Below are 25,066 nucleotides of genomic sequence, written 5' to 3'. Positions count from 1 at the left end.
GCGTTACCGTGCGTTGCCGGTGGCGGCTCCTGGCGGGAAGTCTGGGTGCCCGGTCGGTCAGTGCCTGTAGCAGCGCCTGGGGATTGCCCTCTCCGCGGCTGTGGTGCTGGGGAATAGCTGCGCTCCGCGTACCGGGCGGGGTTAGCCTGGAGCGGGTGCCAGCCCCAGGCCCCCAGCCCTTGCCCAGCAAGGCCGAACCCGCCCTTTGGCGGTGGTTTTCCCAAGACCCTCTCAGAGGAGCGGTAGTTTTAGAGGGGAGAGAATACGCATAGCGGTAGAGACACGCACAACGCGAATTAAATGTCTGAAAGTATTTTTCTCCTTAAAGTTTTGGCTGCTGTGGTCACCGTCAGTGAGTGTCCAGGGGGCCCTGGTGCCCCGGCGGTCCCGCTGGAGGGGCGGGCTGGGCTTTCCTCAGCACGGGGACCCTTGTCATTCCCAACGGGAGCACTGCTCCCGAAAACACTGCTTTTAAATAAAGTGCCTAAATGTGCGATTGCTTCGACAGTACCCCCAGTCGCATGGGAGAGCAGTGCCCACGCGTGGTTTTTCAGAGCCGAGTTATTTGATCCGCTTCTGGCGAGCTGTGTTTTACTGGATTCGGGGAGGGGGGAAAGTGTCATGTGTTATGGACAAGATAAAAAGGACCCTTAGGCTGGGATGTCTGTAACGTGAGGCTCACAGGAAAAACACACTTCATGCTCTCTAAGCAATTTGTTGCTGGTTTTCCAGCCTCACCTGTAGGTGTACTGGGTTAAAAACCAGTATGATGTTAACGAATTACTGGTTTAGAGAACATGAGACAAGAAGGTGTTTATTTATGCAGCTAATTGTTTGGCCTCTTAAAGTTTGGGTGCCCCTTGTGTTTGCACACTGCAGCTACCTCAGAACACAATAATTTTCTTTTGGCATGGGGGAACTCGTTGTGATGTGTTGTCTTGTTCTCCTGGTTTAGGTTGTGGAACTCTGGCAGTGCTGGAACAAAATGAAGCTGGGATTGTGCTGCTCAGGAGGTAACACAGATTTATTGTTTTGCAAGAGAAAAACTGATTATGTGGGTGTGAGTACAAGACATAACCCAAATTAATTTTTTTCGTGTTCTTAGTGATAAAAAGTATTGTATCCATGCTTTAGTATCTATTCAATACATGTCTTTGTATTTATGTACGAATAAATGTATTTGCATTTACCTACCAATGACAAGTTTACATTGCGTAGATTTTGTCACAGGAAATAATCTGGATTGCGCCCTTTCCGTAGTGTAAACCATTTTATAGAAAATTATCAATGTAAATTAAAAGCAGCCTCTCTGCCTTAGTTTGAAATTGAAAGTGTTAGCTTTTTATGAACACTGCATTGCCACCTAAACTTATGCCCTCGTGATTGACTTATATGGAAAACAGAGCAGGAGGCTGCAGAAAGTCATGGAAGTCCTTCCTAGGATATCTAATATTCTGAGGGTTTCAGGGGAGTTTGGTTCGTGCTCTGAATGGGAGGAGGGCAAAGGTTAGGAAGAAGGGGGTTTAATACTTGACCGTCATTCACCTAAATTTTTTTCTTAAAGAAAGCTTTGAAACAGCAATTGTTTGTATTATGAGGGCTGAAATAGAAATGCTCAACAAAGAGTTAATCATATTCAGAGAAACTGTTTTTAGTGCATAACTATAAGGCAAGATTCTTTGAAGCTCTTAAATATTCGTTACTTCTGCTGCGCTCTGGTTTGGTACTGTACCTATGTTTCCTATGGCTCCACTTACTTTCACTGAATCACAGACTGGTTTGGGTTGGAAGGGACCTTAAAGACCATCTAGTTCCAACCCCCCCTGCCATGGGCACCTTCCACTAGAAAGTGGAAGAAAGTGGTAGGAAGCCCTGAAACTTCCTGAGCCGTGAGCTGTGTCATTTTCCGTATCGAAACGTTCTGTGTGCGTGCCTTTCCCTCATCATTACTGGAGGGCGCCGGGAAGCTTAACCTGAGCTTAGCTGAACCTTCAGTGCAAAGGGGGTAAATAGATTCGTATTTGCCGTCTGATAACAGGACGGTCATTGATAGTTGTTGCAGAGCAACTAACACAGGGTATCAGATCCCCTGTGATGAATTGCTGCCGTGTTGAAAGCCCTTTTTAGGGAGCATAGAGGTCTTTAATACGTTCGTGACTATCTGTCGACTTTTCACTATGACTCAGCTTCCTAATGGTGTTGCGAAGTGGATAGAGCTTTCCCAACACACAGTTTTATTTCTTTGTTTACTGCAGTTGTTACATAAGGGCTCCTACCTCTGTAGCAGCACCCTGGAGAAACCGTAGATGAGACTGAGACATGTCATACCTCTGTCTCTGTTTGCCCGCCAAGTTTAAGATTGAAATCAGATTTCACTCGCGGTGTGTGGAAAGTCCTTGGCTCGTTTGTGCTTTAACTCAGTCAACCTATTCTGACACACAGTTATAAAAGTTTGCATTATAACAAGTAAGTCACTTGTAAGGAGATTTACCGGCAACTCAAATATATAAAAATACTGCTCAGAATGGTAAAGAGCGTGATTTATAGAAATACTGTCTTTGCATGTAACTAGTCCAGACCTTTATGTCATGCTTTCTCACGTACAAATAACTTCATTGTCCCGATTTAGTTTTGACTGGAATGATGGCCTGTTTGATGTGACCTGGAGTGAGAATAACGAACACGTGTTGATCACTTCCAGTGGAGATGGGTCTTTGCAAATTTGGGATACAGCTAAAACCAAAGGTCCGCTGCAAGTCTATAAAGAGCACACCCAGGAGGTAAACCAGGCAAACTTGAAAAACTTAATGGACTGTCTAATGTTTGAACTATTAAAAGATTTATTTGTGGACTTAGAATCCAAAGTGGGTTTCGCTGTCTGTTTTTTAACTTTTTTGGGTCTGTGCTTTGAATTTATAACAACATTATTTGGGATACAAAGCAAATTACCTATTGTACATATTTGTATGTACATTTATGTGCTGTAGTAGGTACTGCTTAATTACATAAATCTAGTATATTCAGAAATAGCATTTGTGGTTCCTTATAGGTGAAGTAATCGTGTTCTGTGAAGGTACTGTAGGCATTCTGTGATTTTCAGAGAGTGTTATTCGACAAGTCTAAATCAGACAGCTGATGTATATAGCAGTATTATCCTTGAGGTTATAGAATGATACGCATTATGCAGATCCTTAGGACTTTTGTTGTACCTGGGAATTGCTTATCCTTTTCCATCCTAGCAGCTGTGAGATCCTACTGAAGTAACAACAGTCAAATGTTGGGACAGCATGTATTTTTTTTAGCCTTGGTTTGATACTGTTGCATTTGGTTTTCTTAAAATCTCAGTTTTTTATGCAGTGCAATATGGGCAGAGAAAAATGTTATATTCATGTTCATAAACATATTTGCATATCTTTAAGGACATTCATGCTTCAGTATATTTATCTACCCACCTGGTTTGTTTGGGGTTTTTTTAGTGGTTCTTCCCTGCCCCCTTCCCCCCCCCATGCTTTCCTTCTAACTCTCCACTCGCTTCTGTCAAGTTTTTGAACTTAAGACGCCATCAGCTTTAGCCTGGATTACTGGTGCTTTATCTAAATGACACCAATTTGAATAAAGTAACCTAGTGGATATGTAGTCAATAAAAAATGATGGAGCAAATCCAGCTTTGTATTCACAAAGACTTCAAGATTTTTTCCTGATAAGAAGCATGAAGCTAAAAGCTGAGTGACTGCAGTTACATGACTGTCTTCTGTACCTTATTTCTTTGTAATTTTGCTGCTTTGGTTTAATACATATAGTATGTAAATAAAAAATGTTGAGGTATGAGTTTGTAGTTGTGATCATGATTTTATTATAGTGTTCAAAGGCTGGTGGTAGTAAGAGAAGGATATAGGCAAAGCATAATACCTTTTTTTTTTTTTGGTCTCTTTTTCTCATTGAAATTCTGTCCGTAAGTTTATTTTGGTTCTGCTACACCATCTGTTGTTTGTGAATTAAACGTTTCTGTGTCCAAGTCTTAGTTTAGCAGGTAGCATGGGGAGGTGGAGGCATCCAACCATGACTTAGAAAGACAGTATAGGAAATGGGCTAGGTGTTTACTGTGAGATATGAAAGGTTTCTATTGATTCTTTATAAACATCCATTAAGATGATAGATTTCAGAGGGAATATACCTAATAGTTTGTGGTAAACCCTGGCAGACAGTGCTTTTTAAAATGATTGACTACCTTCCTAATCCTTAATCCCTGTCTGATATTTCTAATGACAATTTTGTCACTGCATTTTATAATACTTCTAATGCATGATTGACAGGGTTCTGTTTCTTGTTTTCTAAATGAGATCATTGTCCCTCCTCAAAAAGAATGTGCATAATTAATTTAAAAATCCATCTTTATTATCAAAGGACAATGAGTTCTATTTCAGCACTAACCAACTGCTGAATCTCATGAATAAATTAGTCTAATTTACTTTGGTTTTGATGAAGTCTCACTGGAATGTGAGACAGTAGGATGCTTGAATTAAATGTGTCTTGTAAAGTGAGCCTGAACATTTATTTTCAACTATTCTTTGTTTTACATCTTTTCATCTCGCCTGTGGCATTTCTTGCCGCGGTTTAAGCATAAACTAGTATTAATGTATTTTATGATTGAAGATAAAGCACTTAAAGATTAACTACTAAGATTTATGCTGTGTTATTAGTCTTCCCCAGTTGCTTAACACAGTTTCTATTGAAACGCCTGTAAATTTATCTTGGATGATAGCAAGAAAATAGAAGAAGAATAAAAGTGAACCTTTCTTGGTTCTCCACACCTTCTTTTCATTCTCTTCCTATTACCTGGACTTAATCACATGCCGAGTGGAAAATAGCTCTTGCCTTTTCTGAGCCTGTTGTCTGTTCCATTTGCAACTCTTGCCCAAAGGAGAATTTGCGCATTGCCTCTGATGCAGCTGCAGAGCACTGGGCAGTGCCAACCACGTCTGCCTTACGTATGCAGATCTGTGTCACGACGCGTGTTCAGCAGATCTGTGTGCTGAGAGCTTGTGAGTGAGCTGGAAGCCAGACGTGCGCTTTGCCTTACCTGTGCAGTAGGATACAACCCGAATATGTGGGGCTAGGTGAATTGTGTGACACAGGTCCATATTTCTCAGAGACGTATTTCTTTCTGGAAAATCTTGGACATGAATATGAGAGCCAGGCAATTCAACTGAGCTGACTTCACAGGGCTGCTGTGTAAAAGAGGCATACTATGTAGTGATACATGTAAGGGCATGTCCAAACAGCCACAGCTGAGGAGTTGAACACAGGCCATCACACAGAGTCAAGGTGAAGGAGAGAGACTGATGTTTGTGAGGAGCTCAGGGACCACTTGGGAGGACCCTGATGTCCTCCATTCTGAAAATATGAGCTGGTACTTGGGTGTCTCCTTTGTTATTATTTTAATAGGAGGAGTCAGGTTGAAAGTGAGTTTGGTTTAATGAGCTGTAGTACTGGTGGTTAGCTGACAAAAGTAGAAAAGCCAAGAGTAAAGGCATGGTTTGGAAAAACAAACAAAAGTATTAACTCTCTGTTTGGTATTTGACTTTTGTCAGGTACTGTGTGTCTCGTACATCTTGATTATAAACTCCTCAAGGAAAGGAGGTGGCACAAAATGGTGCCAGAGTAATATGCCTTTCAGTATATCGGAAGCAGGACATTGTAAAATGAAAAAAGAAAGGTGCAGATAATAAACTTCAGTTTTCTGTGGGCAGTGGTTGGCCTCTGCTTATGGGAAATAAGCAAATAGATGAAAACCAGTTAATTTAAGATGGATCTGGCATAGCTTGAAATATTTCTTTGAAATGAAAATGCTCACAAGTAGCTAAATGATACCTTGATTTCCTTTCTCCTGCAGGACACTTTCCGTAGAAGACTTTGGCTTTTGCTGGATTTTTTTTAAGCCCAGCCTATGCTTGTCTCTTGACACAGATCCAAACACTTTCACCTTCAAAACAGGGTTGCTGTCGTTTAATGCACAATTCTGTCTATCCACGACAAACACAGCTGTCTAGTATGACTTGCAGGTTAGATGCAGTGCTGTGCTAGAACTAGATTATCTCAGCTGGAGTACAAATCCCCAGTGGTTAGTGGCCTGACTGTAGAGAGCAGTGCCACCTACTACTGGTCTGCAGTGGCCACATTTCTGAGAAGTATCATGGAAGACCTGATTGGGTCAGGAGATGAAGCAAATATGACTGTTTCAGCTAGTATTTATCCACCTTAGCACTGAAATGGTCCATGCCCCACTGCAGCTTATTGAACCGTTTTGGTGTGAGGTAAAGCTAGACAGAATAGAATGCACCTTCCATCATGTAGATAAAGATACAGTGCATTTGGAGATGGAATTTGTGCATGTTCTTGAGATTTGAACATCTGAAGTAATTTGCAGAACTACCTTCGGGCGTTTGTTTTCACTGAGGCAACAGAGCTGAAAAATCAGCAGTGAAGGATGGAGTTAAGGCATCAGCATTAAGGTGATGCCTTAATCAGTTAAGGGACCAGCATTAGAGTAAACCGTCAGAGAAGAGGGAACTTACTTCAATTACACAGTGAAAAGCAATTTCTTAATAGCTGGAATGATTAGTCATGAGGGAAATTGAGTTTTTCATTTTATTAATTTGAGGATATGAATGGTAAAAAGTGTCATAGAACCTGGAAAATATGAAAATCAAGAGTATTTTATGGCATGTATTTCTTATGAGAATTAGGTATCATAAAAAGCATTTACTGTTAGTCATCTAAAACCTCAGTGTCAACTCCTTTGTCAGCTCTGAAGAGAGACGGCATTTACATTTCTAGCAATTAGAAACTGTAGATATTTGAATAAAATTGGATCAGATAGAAGAAATCAGTCTGAATTACAGCTTTTTACAGTGGGTAGTGGTGGTGAGTCTATGTGGATTTGGTTACAACTGGGTTTTTTTCCCCTCCATTTTTTCCCCTTTTACTTTTTTGGATACATTTCTGAGCCTATATGTACCTTTTAATGCCAGACTGAGGTATTACACTGAGCTTTTGTTCAGGTAAATGGCACTGTTGGCAGCTTTGTGGTGCTTGACCAGTGTGGTTTTTTTAGCTGATTATGATACAAACTGCAAATCCAAGTCTGTTTCGTGAAACTTTGACTCACTAGAGTCTCAAGCTTGTATTCTAATGCTCTTTCTAAACTAGGCTGTTGTATCATTTATAGGCGTATAGTGTTGACTGGAGCCAAACTAGAGGAGAGCACCTAGTGGTGTCTGGTTCATGGGATCAAACAGCCAAGCTGGTATGTTCGTTTTCTGCTGACAGTGAAAAATGTGATTTGTTTTGTATCTGATAGTTCTTTGTGCCAAGAAACAACATGGATTCACTTTTCCCTCTTTAGTTTCACACTGAGACTGGAATTCTGTTTAACGGAGATGTTGCTTTATTCCTCAGTTGATACCAGTCAAAGTATACACATACTTTTCATGATACGTGGTGAAAAGAAGTTCATTTATTCCTTTCTGTATGCATAAAGCTTTTTTGTGTGTGAAACCCTTTCTGTTCTAATTGAATGTGTACCTCAACAGTTTTTTTTTTTTTTTACTTTATTCAGTGGGATCCAGCTGTGGGGAAGTCATTATGCACTTTTAAAGGCCACGAAGGGGTCATTTACAGCACTATATGGTCTCCACACATCCCAGGTTGTTTTGCATCTGCCTCAGGTAAACACGATGATTAAAGAGGTTCTCACAACAAAACAAATCCCCAACCTTATATGTTACTGGGTTAGTTCAGTACTTTGCCCAGCAGATGGTAGTGTGTGTCATACATAAAAATGGAGGAGGGAAAGATAAAGGTAGTGCTGCAGCTGGATTTGTAGGTTCTGCTGCGACCTGTACATCATCCTCTTCGCCATTTAAACGGGGATCATCATTTTTCCTCGCAGTCACTTCAGTGACCTTGTGGCAATTTTTTCTGTTATGTAGCTCTCCTCCATTCACATCACTTGTTATTGGCCACTAAATCATGTAACATACTTTATTTGTGTTCTGTCTTACATTTTTGTTCAAATTATCTGGTGTCAGTAGACTGTTAGCTCTGTGAGAAGCATAGGTAGTTCCCGTTGCACTGTTTTAAGCACTGCTGCAGATCTTTGTGCTTGGTGCTTTGGGAAGGGTAATCATCAATTTCACTTTTTTGCTTTGACCAGTGCTGTGAATCTTGGTGGTCAGTACAATCATGATTGAGTTTGGTGTACCTAAAGAGACTGTGGGCTGTGTGGTGAGGTGGCACTGTTTTCCAAATGCTGCTTCTGCTCCAGAGGCAGGAGAAGAGCTCTGGGGTGAGACCTGGAGCCTGACTGCTGACCACCTGGGCAAGGGGTGCTGTGAGCCACAGAGTTTGTTTGGGAAACAGAGGGGCAGTAAGACTCTGCCTTAATACAAATATTGGTAGATTAACTCCAGTGACTTAAACTTTTCTGAATTCAAGTCTTGTTGGACTTCTGTACTGATTTAAATAGAAATTGTTTAGCTCTTATATCAAGAGGGTAAGCAAATATAAATATGCTTTCCTATTAACCAAAGTTAGAGAGAGGCAGTGAGTACACACAGCTACTGGTCTTCCCTGTTCTGTGTGAAGTTGGATGAAAAAGTGCACACAGCTTTCAGAAAATTTCAGTCTGGCTATTTCCATCTGACTGCTTTCTTGGTAGTCTTACTCATGCAAAACTTCTGTCATTCTGGATGACTAAATGGGCTTTCCTGATCCAGCTAGTTATTTCAAATTTGATTCTCTGGGCTATGAAGCCAGATTCTCTTCTAATACGTTGCCACTTGAACAATTTTGGGAAACACTGTTAGGTGCTGTATGTGGTGGTACTTAAATTGGGCCCAGCAGCATACAATTGATCTGCTCTTTGAGTGACTCAGTGGGTGCAGCTGTGGGAAGTTTTGAGTAAGACACTGTAGACTTCCTATTCTTTTGTGACTCTTGGAAAGGACTAACATACACTGCTGGAGCCTGACGATAATTGCAGTCATTTTTCCCCAGTTGATGACTCCATAGTATTTTATAAGAAAACTAACATGGATGTATTTTTCTTCTGTAAGTACAGCTCAGGTGTGAAATAAAAATCTTACTGTGTAATGCTATGTGTAAAATCATTAGGGAAGAGAAAAAGAAACTTTCAAAATGATGGTGAACTTTCCTACCATTTCCAAAATAAAACATCTGGTGCACTTCTAAATTAAATAACTTCAAAGATCATGATGTGCTGATATGGAAAAGGTTTCTTTGCTTTTGTTTTCAGTTTACATTGGAGTTTGCCTGTGGCTTGATTAGATTAGATCACTACAGAAAATTCATATTGGGAGTTTTTCCTTTGGTCTGCTGGACTGTGGGTAGTAGAAGTACTCACGACCCTTTCACTTTGGGTATAAATGCCATTTCCTTATTGTAAGAAAGGCGTATCAGACAGCTTATGTTAAGAGAGTTTACTTCAGTGTTTAGTGTTTAATGGCATTCTATTCTGTCAGCCAAGTTAGGTGATGAAAGTCTATTGGAACTGTTCAGGAGGCCGGACATCCTCATTTGAAACCTTGTATAATCCACACTTTTTCTAGGGATGACAGAAAATTATGGGGCAGCAAACTTCATTTCAGTGATGACTGATCTCCTATTGTGCTGACGTTGGAGCTGGAGAAAAACTGCAGTCTCAGACATGATAGTACTGTGTTGAATTTACAGCTGTTCCTGTCTTTGATACCCTTGCTGGAAGGGTTGACCTGAAGTTTTGTGGTCTCTGCTTTTGCAACTTCATGTTGTCTTGAAAATTAGTAACTGAAAATGTGTCTGGAAGGAAACCTTTGGTGCTTCTTTTCATCTCCCTTGGTTTTTTTAACTTTTTAGAACAATAGCTTTTGAAGGGTATTGTTGAAGAGTAAGAGTATTGAAACATTCCCTTTTTGAAGGAGGCTATGCTGCTTTAGCACTGTAGTGTGTGTGTGTGCGTGTGTGTTCTTTCTCTTTCTTGCCCCTCCTGTCCCCTTTCTCTCATCCTACCTCACGCATACCTGCTCACAACCACGTACTTAACTCCTATCTTAGTAGTATTGTCTTAGCACTTCAGACCAGAAATTAACTGTTTCATGTTGCAGCATCTTCAGTTTTGCATGTGTTAGTAAATAAGTTAGATAAGTTGTTAATCATAGATTGGAAAAAATGTTGGTCTGGAAATGCTTCCAGTTAAACTAAATTTAAGTAAAGCAATGCACTACTTTTTTAAAAAAAATTATTTTAAAGAAAATAAGCAAGAAGGAGGGAGGTTAAGGAATCTTTTGCATACCTCACACCTGCCCTTTTTCTGTCTTTATTTGCATCCATGTAGATGCCAGCAGAAGTTTAATTTCCACTTAACTAGTTAGTAAGCACTGAAAACAGAAAACCAAACACAACCACAAGCCACAGCTCAGAAGGACCATTACATGCCTTGACAACTTTTGCCTGAAGCTAGTAAGGTTAAATCTTTGTTTTTGGAATAGGACTTTTTCTCAAACTATTATGAGACTAGAAAAAGAATATGAGTGAAGAAAATGAGAAACCTGAGACTGCAATATAAAGCAGTTGAAAAAGGATTTGATGCTAACTGTGGTTATTTTGCTTCATTAAGTCTCTGATCTGTATACATACAGGAAAACTAAGTTTGTGTGTAGTAGACAATAAAATGCAATTGAATTACAGAAGATAAATATGTCTGATGCTTCAGTTAAATTACCTTTTATTCAGCAGCTAATACATTTCCATTGAACATTTACAGGGATGTGGTGAGGTACTTCACAATGCTGTTGTCTTCATGTACAATCATGTGTACTCTCAAAAAGCAACTAAATGGCTTATCTTTTTTTGTTTGAAATTGGGAGTCAGCAGTAACAGAACAAACTGTTAATTCTGTACATGTAAATTAACTGCTGTTGCGATGTCTGTAACAATTTCTGAGCTGATAAGATAAGCAGGATGTTCATGTGTACGTGCGGCACCAAACCAGAGCCCTGGTACATGTCTGCCTCAAAATGAAAAAAAAAGTGATGTGGAAAATGTCATTAAAGAAGTGACATAAATGTTTAACAGCATCTTCATGGCTAAAGGGTTTCATGAGTCATTGTGTCATTTGCCCAGAAGGTCTTTTTTTTTCTTTCTTTCTTTTTTTTTTCTTTTAAATACCCAGGGAGCAGCTCTGTGAGAAGCACATAAAGAAAGTGCCAGATGCGTACAACATTAGTATATGTTCAAACGTAAATCAGTCCTAAGTGATTCTCCTTAACTGCAGAGCAACAGGCCTCCTTAGTCCCACGGTTTAAAAAGAAAGCATCCTTTATAATATCATCTGGTCTTATTGCCCTTTAAATTTAACAGTGGGAAGTAATTAATGAGTACTGTTTTACCCTTATCTGCATAACTGTAGTATTCGTCAATACAGATATGACAATGGCAAATGATGCCCCATCCCTGGCTGCCTTCAAGGCCAGGCTGGATGAGGCTTTGAGCAACCTGGTCTAGTGGAAGGTGTCCCTGCCCATGGCAGGGGGGTTGGAACGAGATGGTCTTTAAGGTCCCTTCCAACCCAAACCATTCTATGATTCTGTGAAAAGATGCATGTTGTGAATTTGACAAAGACCAGATTTGGAATGACTACTAGCTTTTATCTTAGCTACTGGGACCTCAGTTTTAATGCTGCCTTCATTTTTACATCATTACAGCACTCCTTAAGTTTACTGATCAGGGGTAGATGCATAGTTTTTCTAGTATCTTGAACAAATCATGAATAAGAGAAAGAAGTGTTTCTTGAATCTGCAAGATAATCGTATCATAGAATCACGGAATGGTTTGGGTTGGAAGGGACCTTAAAGACCATCTAGTTCCAACCCCCCTGCCATGGGCAGGGACACCTTCCACTAGACCAGGTTGCTCAAAGCCTCATCCAGCCTGGCCTTGAAGGCAGCCAGGGATGGGGCATCCACAGCCTCTCTGGGCAACCTGTTCAGAGATAGTGCCTGTATTCATCAGTATTTAGATCAATTAATTGCATTATTTGCTCAAAGACTTATTTTTCAGACTGAAAGCCCAGGGCAAAATATTTTCTTGTGACACAACAGTGTGATCATTTCTGAGAAATTTTTATTACGTTGACAGAAGTGTTGAGGAACTGTAATTTTGCTAGTTTACAAATGACCTTGTAAATCCAGCCCTCCAGTCTTTGTAAGCCCTTTCATTCAAGGGCAGCTCCTCAATAAAGAGGTGTTTCCCCTGTTTCCAATTTCCTGGACCAAATTTGGGGTTGTCAGGTCTTTGACTTCAGCTTTCTGGAGCTCCAGCTTACATTCCTGTTTCAGAAGCAGCACAGGGCAAAACAAGGAGTGGTTAGGGAGTGGGGCTTGCAGACAAGTAATTCCAAAGACGTTTGTGTGTGTTTGTTCAGCTTCCTAAAAAACTGAAGGAAATAATCTTCTGTTCTGCTATGCCAGTGGTTTGTCACGAGTTTAAAAACACTTTACTGGAGGTTTATATTCCATTATTGTGTATGGTGTGGGTTCACCCTTTGCTTCTTTTGCGTTATTTCTTGGCTATTTGCTTTGTGAATGTGCCATTGTGAATAAGGTTAGAGGCTTTGCAAAACTTGGTAATTTTTGGAATCCAGATCCTTGAGGGATAAAAGAATAGAGGCTTCAATTTACTGCATGATACCTGGTACAAATCGAGCATCTAGAGAGCAAACTGACTAGGGAGTGACTGTGTTTTGTTGCAGTTTAGGTAAACTGCTGTTTATGCTAGAAGCTATTAAAATATAATTTACTTCCATACTTTGTTGTGCCAAATCTATGTAATGAAGTGAGGTGGCTGTTTTCATTAGCAGTCTGTTGCTTCAAGACGTACTGGCACAGTATTGAATTCCTCTGGGTCTTGTGCTCAGTAAGCTTCACTAATAATCAGCCTCCTGTGCAAGGTGAAATACTTCTCAGGAAGTATTTGCCCCTCAAGTTATAGTACAAGCTAACCGTAGTGAAGTACTGTATGCAGCACATGCTAGAATATAGAGCACTTTCAGGTTATAATATTTTATATTAGAATCTCATATTGTAAAACAGTTGTTTAGTGTTGAGAAGAAAAAATGCACTAGCGGTTTTCTAAAGTGATATAATATGTTTTGGATAATTTAGGTTAGTGTTAGGTATCTAGGTAATGTTGCCATTTGCTTGAGAATGGTTTGATAATGTCATAAGTTAGGGCAATTTTGAAATAAAAAAATTGTACCAAGATTCCAAGATTTATGTTTAATCGTCTTGGAAAATCCTGAAATAATGTTCGCTAATTTTTTTTTTTTAAACAATTTACTTTTTTCAGAAAAAGACTGTGAGGTCTTCTCTAAAGTAACTTTAAACTCACCTGATTTTAGCTTAACATCTTTTTGTATCGGACCTAAAAATTACCAGTTGGAAAGTTTGTTTCCACTGGTAATTGTTTTCTTGATATCTAGATTGTACTACATGGAAATAGATTTTGTGCATTCAGGAGAGTCCTGTTGGATAATTTAAATAAAGCTGCTATTTGTGTCACTCTATTTCTGTCTCTTTTTGTGGAATCTCATGAACTTTATTAATCCTGTTCTAGGTTCGCTTTTACTATGGTAGCAATGGACAGCGTCATCATTTTAACATGCCTAAAAAGATTGGTTTGGAGAGTCATGAGATTTTTGTTCTGCTCTTCATTCTCACACAGATTTTCTGTTTGATTCTGACCAAAAAAAAAAAAATTATCTTGTTTAGTAATAAAAAATACATATAAGTAAGCAAATAACATCAACTTGTAATCATTCCGTGACACTGCAGAAGTACTTACTTTAATTGAGATTTCTTTGATGTTACACTACATATGCCAATACTTGTCTTTTATGATGAATTCTTTTTGTACAGTAAACTAAAGATATATTATTTGAGTATTTTTTTCTCTTGATGAGCAAACACTGTCAGAAGAACATATTTCTTGCTTTAGAACTTAAAAAAAAATAAGATTAATTTTTTTTAAGTAAAACTTTAAGCTAACACTATTTGGTTCTTGAAAAACATTGTATCTATCCTGGTTAGAAACTTTTTTTGCCTTCAGATAGTGCTTCAGGTTTCTTGTTTTTTAGTTAATCTCCCAAACACCTAGGTACATTTTTGTAGTTAATGTTGTATCTCTGCACTGTCTGGCACTGATTGCTTAGCTGGTTGTTTTCACAGGATTTAGGAGATTGATTTATGGATTTGGGTAAAATAAATCTGTGAGTAAGAAGCCAGTATAAAACCTACATGAAATTTAGATCTTAAATAAACTGCATCTTTTCACTATCATGCATTGTCATTCACATTAGAAATCTTTATCCCATGTACGGGGATGATGTACATGTATATTAGCATCTCTTTCAAAAATTTTGAATAGATGAATATATATTGTGTAGTTCTATTGATTCGTCCAAGATTTCACAAATATTCATTAAAATGAAAGAAAGCAAGTACAATATACAAACAAATCTGGAATCATGATTATCTAACAGAACAGCAAAAATCTGTTGCCATAGAGAAATTGCTTCTTACAAAAATAGAAGTATTTTGTAGGGGAAATGTTGGCCACTTTTGTGGTTGGTTACTTTGGGATGCCAACTGGAAATGGCTGTTGGTGAGTATGATTGTACTAGGTGTACTTTCCTTGTGCTTTCTGTTATTATTATTATTATCCTACTTCTGCTTTCCCATATGGAAGAAATACATCCTTTGAAATGCAGATTTGAAGGAATCATGGAAATGTAGAAATCCAAAATTTTTAACAGCAATTTTTATTGAAATTAAAGGTAAAAGAAAAAAAATCTATATTCTGAGGTCATGGAAAGATGTTTGAGGTTAAAAAAAAATTCTTAAAATGCATAGTGTGTCAGAATTAATTCTTTCACTTAGAGTTCAAATGAAAAAATGTGATTCGACTTTGGCTTTCATTTAGTCTGTTCTATTCACAGAAAGGTTCACTTGCATGCTTTGTTACTCCATTAAAAACACTTCACAAATAGTGCCCACCAGAATTAACAGCTAAGTCTAGCATCTCCAAAGAAATATATATTAAAAAAAAAAGGAAAATAACTCTAGTGCATCAGCATTTTCTATTAAAAAAGAAATAGGGGCAATTGCATATTAGTGTCAAATTTGTTACTGGCTGAGTAACTGACTTTTCCAGATGTTTTTGGCCTTCAGAGTGCTACTGTGGCTTATCTCTGTAGCATTTCTTTCTAGTTCACCTGGATTTGTATATTTACTTGCTTGGGGAAAATGATCCTGTCTGTAGTGAAATATATGTTTCCCCTTCAAGTCTTTGTTATCTGATGAAATTAAAATAAAAGCTTTTTTAAGAAGTCCATTATAATATCTCTGAAAGACTTAAGACACAAATGGAAATCTGTCCTCTGCAAGCAAGCAGATTAGGAAGACTAATGGTGGGTGGAAGGGCACGCTACCCTGTTTTTTGCCAAGACCCCGCTGGTCAGGTTTCTTCCTCTCCATATGTCGCCCTGTTTTTATAAACACTGTAGTGATGTTTGGGGCCTCAGCTGACTGCAGGGTGTCATTGTCAGGAGTGCTGTGCATACACTGAGCTCTTGGCAGTGTTCAAATAGGCAAGGGGAGTGAAAACTGTGAGAAATCATGTGTTCTTCCCACCTTACAGGTAGCCACCAAGAATACAGTATCTCTTACAATCCCTGAGTGATGAAAAGCCAACCAACCATCAGAGCAAAGCTTCCCACGGTCTGTGTAGTGTAGTGCTACGGTCATAAGGCCAGTCTTGTGTAATGAAAACAAGCTCTCGCCAGCTTCATTTTTTGTGTTCAAACTTCCCAAACATTTTATGTCTTTTTGCAAAGTCTATAGAGCCTGGTAGTTCACACAATAGGAATATTGTTGTTGTGGCTCTATGGGTGGTTTTGCTTGGCCTGTAGCCAGTTTTTTGAAAAGAGCTATGATCATGTGTGCCCAGCTGTGTATTTTAAGGGCAGTAACAAACTGGGCACTAAATCCATCAAAATGCTTGTATCTAAACAGCATAAATATCATAATTATTGATGGTAATCCAATTTGCAGATTTCCAGTAGTGTTTCTGGTAAAGAAACATTAGTAATTTCTTCAGTAGCAAGGTAAAAAGTGTTGTATTTTTTTTTAATGTAGGAAGTATTGATGCATGCTTTCTGTAGAAATGGCTGTTTGGATACAGCTTCTAGTGATTTCATTTGTCTCTTGAATGAATATAGGCATAATCATGAATTCTAATTAATTTTCTCTCTCTGTAAACAACTGAGCTGGGGGATCCATTTTTATCATAGAATCACAGAATGGTTTGGGTTGGAAGGGACCTTAAAGACCTGTATGTGCATGCACGTGTTCAGGTGCATGTATGCGCTCTGAGGTTAGAGCAGACGTTGCTTTTGATATGTGTAACAGAGCAGAATGACTTTATCTTCTGATCTTTCAATAAATGAGAGTAGCTATGTAGGGTTTGCACATGATGAGTGCAAGTAATATGTCTTAAACTTTGCTTCTACTGAAAGAATCTGGAGATGAATTGCATTTTAAATACTGTTCACTTTTTTGTGTGCCAAAAGCATGTGTCTGTACTTTTTCTTGGGTGGCTTGCAAGAAATTTTATTATTATTGTAGTCTTCTAAGACCATTTTTAAATGGACCTTAAGTCCCTACTTTAATTAAATATTATTTGAGTACTTTACCCCATATCCTTTTAATCAAACCAGAGTTTAAAAAAATTATCGAAGTGTTAGTGAGAAAATGAAATTTTAATTTATTTCTAATGGAAGAGCAATAGTGAGTTCTGCTTCCTTTTGTACATCAATCTGACCTCAGTGTCCGTAATGGGTTTGCTTTATTTGGCATGTGTCCTCGTGTAATAGTTTGTATTTCATAGAGCCTACTGAGTACCAATGGATTAACTAGATATAGTCAATGTTGAATTGTTTTCTCTTTGTTTCAGGTGACCAGACTTTAAGAGTTTGGGATGTGAAAGCCCCAGGAGTCAAACTTGTGATACCGGCCCACCAGGCTGAGATCTTGAGCTGTGACTGGTGCAAGTATGATGAGGTATTAACCTGCTCATCCAACTGTTTGCCTAATTGAACCACTCTCATTATAAAAAAACCATGTTTTTTAACTGCAACATTAATGCATCTCTCCTTATAAAAACACATCTGGTTGCCCTGTTGCTCTCAAGCGCTGCTGCATCTTCAGAAGAGCGTTCTTCCAACAGGTAGATCAGAGGTTTTGCTTATTCGTTTGTATAGTGGACACAATAGTCCATAGTGGAGAAACAGTTTTTATTTCTCTGTTCTCTTCAATTTACTCGCTGGAGACCTCATTTATGATTTATTCATCTGTATTGTTTGATTTATCTGGCTCATGTATCCAGTGTGTGCATCACTGCAATTTAGTAATTAAATTGTCCTGATACATCTGTGTTTTATCAAATCATCAGAACTTGCTGGTAACTGGTGCAGTTGACTGTAGCTTAAAAGGCTGGGATTTGCGGAACATCCGACAACCCGTGTTCGTCTTGTTTGGTCATACCTACGCTATCAGAAGGGTAAAAGTAAGTTGTACTTTATTCCCTGTTGACCACTACTGAAGTATTACACAAAATTTTCTGGAAAACAGTAATATTTTATGTAATAACAAGGAAAAAAGCAACAAGTGTTGAAGATTTTTAGATGCTACAGCGACTGTTCTTCAAAACTTTCAGTTTAGCTTTGCAGAACATTTTGATGTTTAGCAGATTGCTGGGATTTCAAAGTAAGTAACATCTTTGAAGTCAATATATTTCCATGAGGAGTGTTGGAGAGCTTGAGAGAGGTTTGGGAGGTTTACTTCAGCCAAGTTATATGGGAAATTTGAGCTAGAGGACATACCTTCTCTCATTTGTTTTTTAAATGGTGTTGTACCTTTTTCTTTCCATACAAAGGGTCAGTATCCACAAACGGCAAGGTATAGAACTTATTGTGAATATGTATTTTTGTGTATACGAAGAAAATGTTAGCATGTTCAAAGAGATTTAGAAATTTTATACATGAAAAGCTACAGATAACTATGCTGAATCTGTGTACTACTACGTCACCCACTGATAAGGATTTGTTCTAGATGCACAGTGACATTTTTTTTTCATATTAATCAGTGCTTATTAATTTCTTATATTAGTCGGATAAAGCCTTTCAGGAGCAGTTATGTTTATTAATATTTTCTAGGAAGTCTGAACTGGCAGAATAAAAAATATGCTGGATCAGCATGCTTCACATGGCCTTGAAATTTTTGATTTGTTTCTAACAACTGAAAGTTACTGCGCTTAGGTTGTAATTTGTCAGAAAAGGTTGTGACTCAGGGAGTGGTTCCATATCATACTTCCTGTTTGTGGCCAGACAGCCTGAGAAACGCCTACTCCTCCATATCCCAGCTGTCCTTGCCTGCTATCCCCACTGATGGTGGCCAGTCTTTTTTTTTTTTTTTTTTTTTTTTTTTTTAATTTAATTCCTGCATGACCATGCTCTGATCTGGCTCTGTGAACTGTTCTTCATAGCAGAAGGACATGTAGCAATGATGTTGGAGTTTGTTTGGTTTTGTTTGGTTTTTTTTTCTTGTTTTTTAAACTAGATCATTTTGTGACTCCAATTTGACAGCCATTAAGCCACATTAATAAATATGGTATCAATTAATACAGACTGTCGTATTCTTACTCTCTAACAGTTAGTGGAATCTTTTAAAAACCGTTCTGCCACTAAGGGATTCATAGCACATTGTCTTCATGATAAAATGGAGAAAATGAATGCAGAATTGTTATTAGTCATGGCCCGTGTTAATAAACTAAAGGGTACTTGATGAAACTAATAGGAGATGGCTTTACAAACAAGTGAAAGTTCTTCTGTGGGGGTTGACCCTGGCTGGAGGCCAGGTGCCCACCAAAGCTGCTGTATCACTGATCATCTCAGCTGGGCAGGAGAGAGAAAATAGAACAAAAAGCTTGTTGGTTGACATGAAGCGGGGCAGGATCACTCTCCAGTTACTGTCATGGGCAAAACAGACTTGGCTTGGGGAAAATTAATTTAATTTATTGTCAATCAAGTCACAAGTAAAAGAGAACTGAACCAAACCTTGTAACACCTTCCTCCCATCCCTCCCTTCTTCCCAGGCTCAGCTTTGCTCCTGATTTCTCTGCCTTCTCCCCACCAGCAGCACAGGGGGAAGAGGAATGGGGGTTGGGGTCAGTCCATCAAACGCTGTCTCTGCTGCTCCTTCATCTTCAGAGGGAGGACTCCTCACACTCTGCCCCTGCTCCAGCATGGGGTCCCTCCCACAGGAGACAGTCCTCCGTGAACTTTGCCAGCCTGAGTCCTTCCCACAGGATGCAGTTCATGAACTGCCCCAGCGTGGGTCCCTCCCACGGGATGCAGTCCTTCAGGAGCAGCCTGCTCCGCCACGGGTCCCCTTGGGGTCACAAGTCCTGCCAGCAAACCTGCTCCAGCCTGGGCTCCTCTCTCCATGGGGCCACAGATCCTGCCAGGAGCCTGCTCCAGCACAGGCTTCCCACGGGCTCACAGCCTTCTTTGGGCATCCCTGGGCTGCAGGTGGGTCTCTGCTCCACCATGACCCTCCATGGCTGCAGGGGCAGAGCCAGCCTCACCATGGTCTGCACCATGGGCTGCTGGGGAATCTCTGCTCTGGCATCTGGACCACCTCCTCCCCCTCTTTCTCCACTGACCTGAGTGTTTACAGGGCTGTTTCTTTGCAGCATGGCACAAATTTCTTCTCTCTGAAAATAATAAGTTAGTCACAGAGCTTTTCTGAAACTGGATTTATATAATGAGATGATACTCAGCTTGTCAACCAAAAGCAGAATTTAATGACTGTTTGTATGACTGTCCTAAAACTTCTTAACTTTACAGCAGGGTGGTTTGAAACTGCTGTAATGAAATCAAACTGGAGCAGAATCCCATACAGCATTCTTTGTAATAAGCATGGTGGGGAAATTTGTTGATGTAGTCTGTTTTGTTGCAACTTGATGTGGTACCTACTAAGGCAGTTTTAGTAGTTAAACTTTGGTAACTTTTTACTTAGAGTAAATCTGTATATGTTCACAATGTTTTTACTTTAATAGTTGTTCTGTTTTGTTTTCTTGCAGTTTTCACCATTCCATGCAACTTTATTGGCATCTTGCTCCTATGATTTTACTGTGAGGTACAGTATTATTTTTTTAATTGGATAAAAATGTGGCAATAGAGAACAATTCTAGAGTGGACATACTGAAGTGCAGTTAATGTTTCTGTCGGATGTTTTCTCTTTTCATGAGCTGTGTTGAAATGCATGGGTTCTTCACTTACAGGCTAGCTCAGTCATTCTTGTGAGTGATACCTGCTCTGACAGATGTTTTCTGTAATCCTTTTCCTACCATTCTACTGAACATAGTTGGGTCCGACTGTGATAGTGTCCAATAAGAAGGCAATAACTCTTAAATGAATGTAGGTGGATGACTGTTTATGTTTCTGTGACTTATTTTTATTTAAGCTTTTTATGAACAAGGTTTGTTTTATGTCCTGCCAGTATCTGAGGAAGCTTCAGTGTTGTTCCACAGTGTCTATGCTGAAGTTCTTTAGATGTTACTGCTGCAAGTTCCTCTGGCTGCCCAGTGTATGTGATACTGCTGAGGTTTTTATAGCACAGCTGACTTAAAGATGATTAGGAGTCCTAAAGAAGTTTGACTCATATTAGGACTTCTCTAAGATACACAGTGTTTTAAGTCAGTACACTATGAACTACATTCCTGAATATTTCAATCACATTATTTGATCTACATTGTAATCTTATAACATGGACTGAATATAGTAGGCAGTACATGTGCAAATGAGAGAAGCCCTCTTGCCTTCGCAAGTGACTGCAGAGTTACCCCGCTCATCCAAGTCATCCCAAATAATGCCACTTCTGGTTGTGTCCTAAGCAGTCTGACACCAGACAAGCTCCTGGTTGCAGCTCCTAGAGCTCATCAAACAGAAACATGCAGGGGTGCAAAGGGGCTTCAGAGCTCTGCTCTATTTGGTGTGGGACTGCTTGAGACTGTAGAGTGACAATGGTGACATTCCACAGGGAGGCAGTTGAGTGTACGTGAGTCCTCAACCTCGATAGCACTAGAGGCGATGTTGCCTTCCAGGTCTTAGGCTGAAGGGAGTACCTGTTTTCCTAGGGATGGGGGTGATGGTGGCCTCGCTTGTGGGAGACGTGTTCTCTTGAAGGTAGTGAGGTGAAGGAGCTGCAGGAGGAGATGAGCAGACTATGTACCATCTAGAATAGTCAACACAGGGTTGACCGAGACTTCACAGATATCCTTCAGAGGTGAGAGCCCTACTCCAAGGAGCCAAATTCAAGGAAGGAGGGGCCGTTGGAGACTATACTTCAAGAAGTAGAGGATAAGAATAAAGATTGCCATGGTGGGGGAGGCTGGAAACTTGTGACTTCTGGCAAAACAAGTTGGAGCTAGAGAACAGATTTAGTGCCCTGGAAATCGGTGAGCAAGAAGCAGCTCAGTCTGGAGAGGTGTCAGAGCCAGCTGAGCCTGAATCAAGGGTCTGCACCAAAAGGAGAACGTGCATCATCACTGGTCACTGCCCTTGTTGCATTCCCTCTTAGAAGCATCTGTCTGCCAACCCAACTTGCTGTGTTGGACGGTTTTGTTGTCTCCCTTAGGTGAGGTAAGGAGGCTGTGGAGGGATGCCAGGGTTTGTCCAGATTCAGAATGCTGCCTTTTGCCACTTACCTGTACAGGGTCTTATGTTACTGAGAGGGGGGACCATGAATATATCGAGTGGCTACATGCCACTGGGGGTCCAGGTGGTGTTTTCCTTGATCCTAACTTAGAAGGAGAAAGGTTCAGGTGGGAAAAGACATCTCCAGTGAGTCAACACTTGGCTGCATAGCTGTTGTCACGCAGGGCTTTGACTTTTACAACCACAGGGCCCTCCCTTAAGCGAAGGGTAAGACCTTTCTGACAAAGTAGGGCAAGAGCATTTTTGCCAACAGGCTTGCTAGCACAGTGAGGAGTGTTTTAAACTACAGAGATCAGAGCAGAGTGACCATAACCTGAAGAGAAGTGAAAGCATGAGGATCAGAGTGTGGGGAACAGTGTTATGCCAGAGGCTTTTGCACTTTCCCTGTGAAAGCAGACCGACATCTGTGTGCGGCAGAGGAGACAAATGGGCAGTGAGAAGTCCATGCGTGGCAGCAAAGCTGTGGCCTCTTGGGAATTATAGAGAGATGGTGGGACTGCTTGCAAGGCTGGAGTGCTGCAATGGATAAAGGCTTTAGGAAGGCGAGGTGTTGATAATGGTAAATCCGTGAGTTGAGCAGTCCAGTCACTCCCTTACATTTTCAGACCCTACATGAGCTTGTTCCTTACAAAAATTGTGCCTTTCTCTTGTAGATTAGAACTGAATGATGAGCTAATATAATACTCCTGTCCCCCACAGACATGTGATTTTTTCAGAAAAGCACTTAAGTGCTTGAGAACCTTTCCTGAGTTTGTGTTAGTTGTTATTCTTTTGCTCACTGTATTAAGGGGTAGTGCCTTGTCAGTGATTGGTGCCAGGGGCTGCGATGTCTATATGTATATAACTTTCTAGACTGCTGTACCAGCAGTCTGTCTTACATAAAGTGCTTAATTTTATGTTTAAAATGTACTTTTCATAGAATACTGCACGGTGGTCTGTGGAAGGTTATTTATGGGATCTTACTTAACATCCTTTACTGATGCAGTGCCAGCTGGTTTGCAGCATGTGGTTTCTGAAAAGGCTTTTAAGTCTCAAATAAAAAGTTGCAATTGGTTTCTTCTATTGTCTGAGCAATAGGACTGATAATCAGCATGCTGATGCATTGAAGGGACTTAATTTTGTTGTCATGCTCTTCCCATTTTGACACCTTCAGGTTCGGCACTAATGCGCTTCATGAAGTACTGAAATCTAGTGCAATTTCAGCTCTGACATTTTCCTACGTGGAAACTGTCAGTAAAGATGAGGAGAGCTCCTAGCTCATATACCAGGGTGTCTCTAAATGCGGAGCTTGGAGACCTTTTCACAAAATGTCGCTCTAGCTATTATTTTTCTGTCCTAACAATTACTTGTGACTAGGGACAGAGGGCAGGGTTGAAGAGATGAAATAGAGATTTTTAGCAGTTTTCTATAACTATTAGTTGGAGGGTTTGATATGAGTGAACAAACAACAGAGAAGGCCAGGTGAAAGTCTTTGGAAAGGGTGGCACAAGCAAAATATTCTGTATAATGGAGAAAACTTGTTACCACAATACTTTGGGAACATCTCTTTTAAAGAATATAATATGGTGACTATGTGATACCTTTACCACATATCCTGTACTTCATGTCATTTACAGGAAGGAATGTAGCTCACAGTAAGAGGTAGAGTTCACTTAGGGATGCTCAGAGTTTGACTGGATGCACCATATCCTCCACGTGCACATATGTGCACCCATGCTGCCATGTGTGCACATGCATATACACACGTGTACGTGTGCACATGACTATATACACACACGTACATACATTTCAATTTAAGAACAAAAATACCTGATAAATATATAAAAGGTGGAATAGAAGTAGGGATTCTAGTACATGATTTTAATTTTGGATCTTGTTGAATCTGCTCAAGGCCTGCGACTTTTTAGCCACATTCGGTAGTAATTCATAGAACATTATTGGTGGCAGTCCTTTAGAAACAGATTTATTGATACAAGCAGTGTTATTTTAATAGCAGCTTATTTAAGATACTGTTCATTTATTTTCTTTAATACTTCTCTTTGAAGAAAATTGCTGTAAGCATTAACATACAGTAGTTAACTGTATACAGCATAGTTTACTGTTTAAGCTGTGTTTTCTTAAATGTTACTGAAGCTTTATAGTTTAACCAAACACAAATCTTTTTTAAGATTACCAAACTGCCATGTAAGAGGCAGGGTTTTTGTCTGTTTCAGATTGAACAGCTAATTTGGCATATATAATCACAACTGGCTATCAAAAAGCAAAAATAGTAGATTGAAAGAAAGGTTAACAACACTTAGCTTCCTCCTTTGCAAATAGTATAATTATTTCATGTGTGCATTATGGTCAAGCTACTGAAAAAACCTTAGTTCACATGCCAGCTTCATACTGGGGGCTAAGAAAAACAGGGTGTTGATTTGAAATGGAGTTTTAAATACTTGGGTATAATGATTTGGGTTTAACCCTTGACTAGTAAATGCCTTATTGAGACAAATTTATTCTACGCCATTTCCTTACTCTTTGGAAGAGTTCAGGAAAAATGAAAGTTAATTAAAGAGTAGTTTTAACATAAGTGAATCATTAAAATGCCAGAAAATGCACAAAGTACTCTAATATTTCGAGGACTTACTTAGGTCTGCATGCATGTTCTGAAAACTTATCTCTATCAGAGGGCAGTTTGAAAGAACGTCAGTGTCATCTCTTCCTGGAATCACTGTTTCATTTTTTTGGACTCTTCAGTATATAAAAAAAATTCTTGATGCATTAGGCCCAGACAGTGCTCACCAAAATCTAAACAGAAGATCTGATAAATTATAGAACTTCATTAAGCTGGTATCAGGCCAGATCTTGAAGTGTATTCACAGAAGCTTGCCTCTGAGGCAAAAAGGGGTTTTTTGTTGAAAGTTGTACTATACTGGACATCATCTCTGCAAGATGCTCTAAAGTAAACCACTATCTCCACCTCTCCATCACTATCTACAAGTTCAGTAACTTGGATCACAAAGAAGTCTTAAGAACTTCTGGATTACTGCTGCTCATAAAAGAAACTGGCTTTAATTTCAAGTAATTATTATTCTTGTCTTGGTTTTGGGTTTTTTTTCTTTTTTTTTTTTTCCCCCTCCCAAGGTGAAAAGGTGGGTGTTTGCTCATTTGCTCTCTTTTTTCTTTCCCCTC

General features: G+C 39.5%; 1 protein-coding gene across 1 annotated transcript in view; it reads left to right on the top strand.

The window, feature by feature from the left end:
- Positions 1-879: 879 nt before the first annotated feature.
- Positions 880-25,066, top strand: part of PEX7 (peroxisomal biogenesis factor 7) — a gene marked incomplete at both ends in the record, with an annotated part of 29,832 nt that continues 5,645 nt past the window's right edge. The window contains 7 exons of the mRNA XM_010149770.1: positions 880-1,013; positions 2,630-2,780; positions 7,229-7,306; positions 7,619-7,727; positions 17,068-17,174; positions 17,566-17,679; positions 20,257-20,312. Coding sequence (XP_010148072.1) covers positions 880-1,013; positions 2,630-2,780; positions 7,229-7,306; positions 7,619-7,727; positions 17,068-17,174; positions 17,566-17,679; positions 20,257-20,312 — 749 coding nt within the window. The remainder of the gene's footprint in view (positions 1,014-2,629; positions 2,781-7,228; positions 7,307-7,618; positions 7,728-17,067; positions 17,175-17,565; positions 17,680-20,256; positions 20,313-25,066) is intronic.

The sequence above is a fragment of the Eurypyga helias genome, unplaced genomic scaffold (genome assembly GCF_000690775.1).
Source record: "Eurypyga helias isolate BGI_N326 unplaced genomic scaffold, ASM69077v1 scaffold15794, whole genome shotgun sequence".
NCBI lineage: Eukaryota > Metazoa > Chordata > Aves > Eurypygiformes > Eurypygidae > Eurypyga > Eurypyga helias.
This window is presented reverse-complemented; position numbering and strand designations above follow the sequence as displayed.